At 47.8% G+C, this 7643-nt stretch overlaps 2 protein-coding genes across 3 annotated transcripts in view; both read left to right on the top strand.

Annotated features, from left to right (window-relative positions):
• The window catches only part of LOC106937586 (serine palmitoyltransferase 2-like), a 24060-nt gene extending 21035 nt beyond the window's left edge, over positions 1-3025 (top strand). For both annotated transcript variants that reach the window (XM_015019163.1, XM_015019164.1), the window contains exons 10-12: positions 381-516; positions 590-719; positions 1781-3025. In XM_015019163.1, coding sequence (XP_014874649.1) covers positions 381-516; positions 590-719; positions 1781-1900 — 386 coding nt within the window. In that variant the 3' untranslated portion in view covers positions 1901-3025. The remainder of the gene's footprint in view (positions 1-380; positions 517-589; positions 720-1780) is intronic.
• An 809-nt stretch (positions 3026-3834) lies between these two features.
• LOC106937589 (alcohol dehydrogenase 1) overlaps positions 3835-7643 on the top strand; it is a 7735-nt gene continuing 3926 nt past the window's right edge. Inside the window, exons 1-7 of the mRNA XM_015019168.1 lie at positions 3835-3943; positions 4582-4683; positions 5636-5777; positions 6352-6439; positions 6523-6742; positions 6825-7085; positions 7155-7287. Coding sequence (XP_014874654.1) covers positions 3926-3943; positions 4582-4683; positions 5636-5777; positions 6352-6439; positions 6523-6742; positions 6825-7085; positions 7155-7287 — 964 coding nt within the window. The 5' untranslated portion in view covers positions 3835-3925. The remainder of the gene's footprint in view (positions 3944-4581; positions 4684-5635; positions 5778-6351; positions 6440-6522; positions 6743-6824; positions 7086-7154; positions 7288-7643) is intronic.

Here is a 7643-nt window from a genome sequence, read left to right as displayed (position 1 = left end):
ACGCCCCTCTTTTTACTGGGAAAATTTTTTTTGATTTTTATTTTTATTTTTTTTTTTTTTTTTTTTTTTTTTTTTACAAATTACAAATAAAGGCACAACATAGAATATGAAAATAAAATAACCCAAAACTAAGATCAGCATTTCCCATGGGGTCAAAGGTCAGGCCAAAGAAGTGAGTCTTAATAAGTGATTTAAGTGACATTGGTCCGATGTGCTCTGACCTTTGACCAGGAACCTGCATGAACAGAACCAACTGGACCAGCAAGGTGAAGGGAGTCACAGGGTGTACTTACTTTCTACCAGACGTCTCTGTTAAGGAAATGACCAGGGTGTGTTTTCTTTCTGCACACTGTAAGCTGCTCTTGTCTGTTCTGGTCCAGGTTCTGACCGGATCCGGCAGCTGGCTGAGAACACCTGCTACTTCCGACGGAGACTTCGGGAAATGGGCTTCATCATCTACGGGAACGACGACTCGCCCGTCGTTCCCATGATGCTCTACATGCCCGCCAAGATAGGGTGAGGCTGCAGCTGCTGACCTTTGACCTCAGGCTGCCGGCCGCTGACGTTTCCCTCCTGTGTGTCCCGTCAGAGCGTTCGGCCGCGAGATGCTGAGCAGAAACATCGGCGTGGTGGTGGTGGGCTTCCCGGCCACGCCCATCATCGAGTCGCGGGCGCGCTTCTGCATCTCGGCCGCTCATTCCAGGGAGCTGCTGGACCAGGTGAGAAGCTGCTGCAGCAGGCGGTTCGATCCATTCCTCCAACTAGTTCAGGTTCTGAGCAAATCCTCATTCCTGCTGAATTTAAAACTTCAGCTTCCACAGAGTCCAGGTTGCCCTCACTTCTGATGCGGAGGCCTCACACAGGTTCAGTCAGGATCCGGTCGATGTGTTCAGATGGATCAGAAAAGCCGGAACATGTAAACCGATGTCAAACCCGATTCTTCTTCCCTTGTGAAAACAGCAGAGCAAAACGAGGTGAAGAGGAAGAGCGGCTTCGTCTTCCTCTGCTGAGCTCTTGGTTTTCTTGATCCACACGGATACGTGACCCTGGATCCTTTTATCCTCATGCGTCTCCTCCTGCTGACCGCAGAAATGTGTTGAGCTTCACCTGGAGAGGTCGGCTGCAGACGGTGGGAGGGCTCGACGTTTTCTCTTTATGGTTCTGGCTGATTGTGGGATGAGTTTTATCTTCATGCTGGTTGGACCTTTTCCTGTTGCCAAAGAAAGTTAAAGTGAAGGATCAGACCAGACCTAACAGGAATGTTCTGGTTTGGCCTGGAAGTCATTGCTAAAGAGGTTCGCTACTCAGAGAGCTGTGGAAAGTTAAGTGGAAGGACAGTGCTGGCTTCTTCTGCAACAAGAAAGCGTCCTCCACTGGTTATGCAATAGTGTGAATTGTGGCCCGACTGCCGAGCCACAGGATGCGGGTCGTGTGAACGAGAGGTTCTTTCTGGTGAAGTTCAGTCTGACTGGGAAAACACGGCGACGCATCTGAAGGTTTTCCTGCTCAGATCCAGAGAGGGAAACTCTGACCGTAGCTTCCTGTTGGTTCCTGTGTGACGACGCCCTGAGGAAATGACGGTGAATCCAGACTATTTCAATATTTGTGTTGAACCAAAGAAAATTAAAATGTTAGTCTCGGACTGAAGAACAGCAGCTGATGCTGAGGTGTTGAAGACGGTTCCATTTCCTGCCTGCCGTCATCGCAGCATGTTTCTAAGTTTGTTGCTTCGCTGCTTCGGGCTAAAAGCTGAAACGTTTGGTCATAAATGTCTCCACAGGCGCTGAGTGCCATCAGCGAGGTCGGTGACCTTCTTCAGCTCAAGTATTCGCGTCACAGGATCCAGCCGTCTGGGGCGCGACCCTTCGATGACGGCGTCTACGAGGACATCGATGACTAACACGAGGTCACAGGTCAAGATGCATCACAAGTCTTCCATGAGGATGGAGATGTTGCACAAGTCCCTGCTCACGATCAACCCCCAGCCACACATCCTGGCCTCTAACTGCACTTCGCCTTAAAGCTGCAGCAAGCTTGAAAGAAGCGCCTCTTCTTCTCACTCTGTGTTTTTATGAGACTCTGTGAGGCAGGCGTCGCTTCACGTTACAGAAACCAATGATGTTATCATTTAACCACGACTGATGGTCTGTCTTCAGCTGACACTTCTGGATGTTTTCCAGCTGAGCTTTTTCATCTGCCTGTAAAATATGATGTTTTTGACCAACAAAATAGTTTCCTGTTGCTTTGTTTTGCACAATGAATGACGTGTTCATATCTCCTGTCATCTGGTTGGTCTAAAGTCACATCCTTCAACATCTGGGTGCTGAGCTTTTGAAGGATGAAGATACTTGTTTCATTAAAAACAGCATCAGATCAGAACCTGCTGCTGAAAAGCAAAGTTTCAGTTTTTGGAGTTTACACACTACATCCCAGCAAGCTGATCTGGCCTTTCCCAGATTATAAAACAGTTTCAGACGCCTAGAGCAGAACATTGTCAGATTATGATGTTAGAGGACGCAGGACCACAAAGGGCCACTTGGAGGCAGAGTTGAGCAGGATGTTGTATTTCAGGTATCTTTTATGTTCCAGATTTTGACATGTTTGTCCAGTTGGACGGATTCTTTCCTGCCCTTAATGTCCTGCAGCCTCAGAGAAACGCTGAAGGCGATGCGGACGGGCCGAGGCGACGGCAAGCTGCCGTCAAACGAGCCCAAACCATCATTCCTCCACCCCTGTGCTGGACTGTTGGCCTCTGGTGTTTGTGCTGATTTCCTGCTTCTGGTTTCCTCTGTCTCGGTTCTGATCCAGATGTTCTCTGATGGACTTTAGTGCCTCGAAGTCATTGTTTTGCAGATTTGGAAAATGTTGAGCATGTTTATTTCTTCACCAGAAGTCGTGAGCGCTGGACGTGTTTCTGTTGACCGCCTTGCATTTCATCATCTCCACCAGAGTCACTAACTGTTCATATGTGAGCTGCCACTGTTCCAGTCCAACCAGCACATCATTAAAACAATACACATCTGGAGATGCCTGCAGCCTTTTTATTACAACTGTTCTACTGCAATATTCTCAACGTTGATCTGTAACAACAGTGGAAACAGTTTCATGAGATGTTTGACAGATTAACTGTAAGTACACCAAGAACTGCAACTGGACGTCCTGGTCTACACAAAGATGACGATTGAAAAATCAGAAATACTTTAACTGACCATAAACTTTCTAGACTTCATCTGAATGCATCGTGTTGCCAGTCTGCGTTGGACTGGAGTCCGTCACAGGACGGCCAACCAGGCAGCCGTTCATTCCTACAGGACGTTTACAGCAGCTAACTCACCTAACAGTCGTGTTTGTGGACTGTGGGAGGAAGCCGTGCTAACGCTAACCCTTCACAGACTCCAGGCTGGGATTTGAACCCAGAACCTTGTTGCTGCAAGGCAGCAGTCCAGATCACTGCTCCACTGTCCACATCTGATGAGAAACATATAAACATAAATGGGGAAATATGCAGAAAACTGAAGGTGATCTACTGGACAATTGGATGGAAACAAAGTCAGTATTTTTTGTGTTAAAATCAGGAAAATTTCAGGCTAAAGTAGGAAGAGATTCTAATCAGTCTGGATCAAACGGGCAATAGTTTCAAACCCTTTATTTCCATAGTAAAAGTGATGTGGGTTAAAGGTGAACAGGTGGAAAGAGAAGCAGTTGGGAGGCAGCACATTTGTGCCAAAATGATACATGATGCTTTATTTCTCTTATCTTTTATATAAGTGGTGGATTAAAGATTCAATACGTTGACAGCCGTCCAGGGAACCTCCCCCCGTCTGCACAGTTGCATAACTTCAGCTTCAGCTGCAGGATTTCAACCAAACTTTGTTTGTTCCCCCAGAAGCATGTCCAAACCTCCTGGCTGTTTCACTCTGTAGAAATGGCTACAGCTGGTAAGGTAGGTTAACTTTTCACTTTCACAGCACCTCTACATGCATCTGCAGTTGTTTCATGTGTTGGTTAAACTTATGGTTTGCATTAAAGCAAAATCGGGATCGGCGACCAAAGTCGACAAATCTCCATAAAACTGCTGAAGGTTTTAACATTTAACATTTTAACATTTTTCCTGATTTGCTGGAAAAAACAATTAAACTCATTTGTGGCTTGAGGATTTTTGACTTGGTTTCAAATTATCCTGACAGTTTTATGCAACTGCAGAAATTGGCAGGCGTTAAGCAGCCAGAGGCCAGAAAGGGGCCGAAGGGGGAAAAATAGGAAAAATGTCATCTGGGATGTTTAAACAAAAATCCACAAGGAAAATAGTCATTTTCTCTGGGTTTTACTCTGATAATGGAATAAAATGCAACTAAATTGTCTTAAAGGGAAGGTGTTTGCCATGGAAAACATGAACTTTGATCAGCTGTCTCATTTCTGCTTTTCTCAGAAATGGTTTTATTCTCCCCTGAAAGTGAGATTTAAACAGAGACTCTTGAAATTTAACCTGAAAGCCTTTGGGTTCCAGTTTGTCAGGAACCTTCCTGAGACACAATTTAAGAGCAGAAGCAGCAATTCCAGCTGATGTCCGTCCTGCTTTAGGTCATCAGGTGCAAGGCGGCGGTGGCCTGGGAGCCCAACAAGCCCCTGGTCATCGAGGAGATAGAGGTGGCACCTCCTCAGGCCAACGAGGTCCGCATCAAGGTGAGCCGGCCACAAACGTGACCCACACCTTCACATCCCAGTTTGGGCTCTTTCTGCAGGTGGTTGTCCTCCCTCAGTCCAGTCACATGACAGTCAGGTTGATGGTCAGCAGAGAGCCTGTCGGTGCCGTTTGCTCACAGTTAACCCAGTGTTTCTCAATTCCGGTCCTCACGCCCCCCTGCCCTGCATGTTTTAGATGTTTCCCTTCTGCCACACACCTGGATTCAATATTTTGGTGATTAACAGGCCTCTGCAGTACTTGAAGGTCATGCAATCATTTGAATCAGCAGTTCTGGAATAGAGGCACATCTAAAACATGCAGAGCAGGGGCCTGAAGACTGGAATTGAGAAGTTAAACCGTCAAAAATTAACAGCAATAATTCGGGTTATTTAGCCTGTCATGAGAGAAAGAAGTCATTAATTTCTAAGTCCTAGTTTGACCATAAGTGGTTGGTCTGTCCAGGGCCCTCCACCTCTCTGGCCGCTGCTCTGCAGCAGCTACTGCTGGACAAAAGCCCAGTTTTTATCAGCTCCTGCTGCTGAGAAACACCAGCCCCCACCTGGAAACTTTCCATTTGAAGAAGAAAGAAAACCTGAATGTTTCACATCTACAAACTGATGGCATCCCATAATCACTTCCATAGAACAAAGCGGGTCGACTTGGGGCCTCAGCTGGGTTATAGATGTGTCATGATTTTCATACGTTCACGCCTCATGTGAATGGCCCACCTGGAGTCGCTCATGTTCTTGTCCCAGATAAGATCCCAGTTAGGGGCTGGTGTCACCATACTGGTCAGATCCATAGAAACCATGTGGCGCCATGTGTACAGCTGGAACATCGTCCCTTCATCAGCTGCTTAGATCTGACGTTAGCATGGCTAACAACTTCACCAAACAGCAAATATTGTCAGATTCAGTAATGAATTAAGCGGAGTCATTTCCCCGTTTGCAGATCGTGGCCACAGGCGTCTGCCACACAGATCTGTACCACCTGTTTGAGGGAATGCACAAAGATGGCTTCCCGGTGGTTCTCGGACATGAGGGAGCTGGCATAGTGGAGAGCGTTGGGCCCGGCGTCACTGAATTTCAGCCAGGTGAGTCAAACCCAACTCAGAGCTGTTTGCTGCTCCTGGCGCTGTGTGTCAATGCCACCTGGAAAAACCCTTTCTGGAAACGAGACGGCAGCAGGACGCAAGTCTGGAAACCCAAATCTGGGAGAAGGACAAGACTTCTGGGACAATGTCCTCTGGACAGATGAGACTGGAGTAGAGACCAAGGTGGGGGAAGCCAGACGCAGCAGATCTGTACCCGCTGTGAAGCACGGTGGTGGAAGGGTGATGCTGCCCCCACACAACCTGAGCACCTTGACTTGACCAACTCCACTGTTAGCATTTAGTCAAAAATAAAATAAAACCTTGAACCTGGATCAGTTCATGTTCTCACTGCAGTTTCCCCTCAGAAACCAATAAAATAAAAAGCTGGAAACATTAAACCGTAACGTTCCTCACAAAGTTCAAACATTAAAGGGGCAAACTTCAACGGCCTGAAGCAATTAGAGTTTCCCCTCTGATCCTGACTGATGGTGCTGAGACAGGCCCAAAGAAAGTGTCACATCATTTCATGTTTGTCCTCCATTGTAATGTTTTAAATGACTTCTTTAATATTCAGGGGACAAGGTTATTCCTCTGTTCATCTCCCAGTGTCGAGAGTGTCGCTTTTGTAAAAGCCCAAAGACCAACCAGTGTGTCAAAGGATGGTAGGTTGATCTCTTCATTCATGAATTCATCAGATCTTCAATATTTTTACAGTTTAAAGCCAGACAGTGACTTTTGTTCTCAGGGCCGCTGACCGCTATGATGTGATGGCTTTAGAAGAAACCAGACTGAGCTGCAAGGGGAAGAAGCTGCTGCAGTTTTTGGGGACCAGCACCTTCTCTGAGTACACGGTTCTTAACCAGATAGCAGTGGCTAAGATCGACCCGGCTGCCCCTCTGGATAAAGTCTGCCTCCTTGGCTGCGGGGTCTGCACTGGGTTCGGCGCAGCAGTCAACACTGCTAAGGTCGAACCTGAAAGTCTTTCTTGGCACCATGTGGACATCGAGGCCCTATGCAGTAAGCTAATGTGAACATGTCGTCCTGCAGGTGGAAGCGGGTTCCACCTGCGCCGTGTTCGGTCTGGGAGCTGTGGGCCTGGCTGCAGTCATGGGCTGTAAGTTTGCAGGAGCCAAAAGGATCATCGCTGTTGACATCAACCCGGAGAAGTTTGAGAAAGCCAAAGTGTTTGGTGCCACTGAGTTTGTGAACCCCAAAGATCACAGCAGACCCATCAACCAGGTGCTGGCTGAGATGACTGATGGAGGAGTGGACTACTCCCTGGAGTGTGTTGGAAATGTTGCAGTCATGGTGAGGACCATCTGGTACAAGCTTAGAAAATAAACCCAGGTGTCTGACGTGCTCTGCTCCTCTGTGCAGCGCAGTGCCCTGGAGTCTTGTGTGAAAGGTTGGGGTGTCAGCGTCCTCGTCGGCTGGACAGATCTGCATGATTTTGCCGCCCGACCCATTCAGCTCATCGCGGGCCGTACATGGAAGGGCACCCTGTTTGGAGGTGAGACCAGAAGAGTCGATCCCAGAGTTTTAAGACCACAGGAAGTTGAGCTCAACAAACACTGTGACACTGAAGCAGAAGTCCTGAAGCCATCCTGGTCTTGACCTGGCTTCAAGTCAGGCTTCTGGCATACCTGCCAGGTCCAAACCAAGATGAGATGTGTGTTTGGGATCCAAACCCCTAAGTCAATGTGACCCCACCAGGCCGCGGTGGGGTCACAGTGATCTTAGGGGATCCCTGTCAGGATCCCCTAAGATCACTGACGGGTTAAATGGATCTGGATCGGTTCGTGGATCTGGATCGGTTCGTGGATCTGGATCGGTTCGTGGATCTGGATCGGTTCGTGGATCTGGATC

This window comes from Poecilia latipinna, unplaced genomic scaffold (genome assembly GCF_001443285.1).
Source record: "Poecilia latipinna isolate Pla-1442-1.1 unplaced genomic scaffold, P_latipinna-1.0 Scaffold2385, whole genome shotgun sequence".
Taxonomy (NCBI): Eukaryota; Metazoa; Chordata; class Actinopteri; order Cyprinodontiformes; family Poeciliidae; genus Poecilia; species Poecilia latipinna.
The sequence above is the reverse complement of the archived record's forward strand: the minus strand, read 5'-3'. Positions and strand labels throughout refer to the sequence as shown.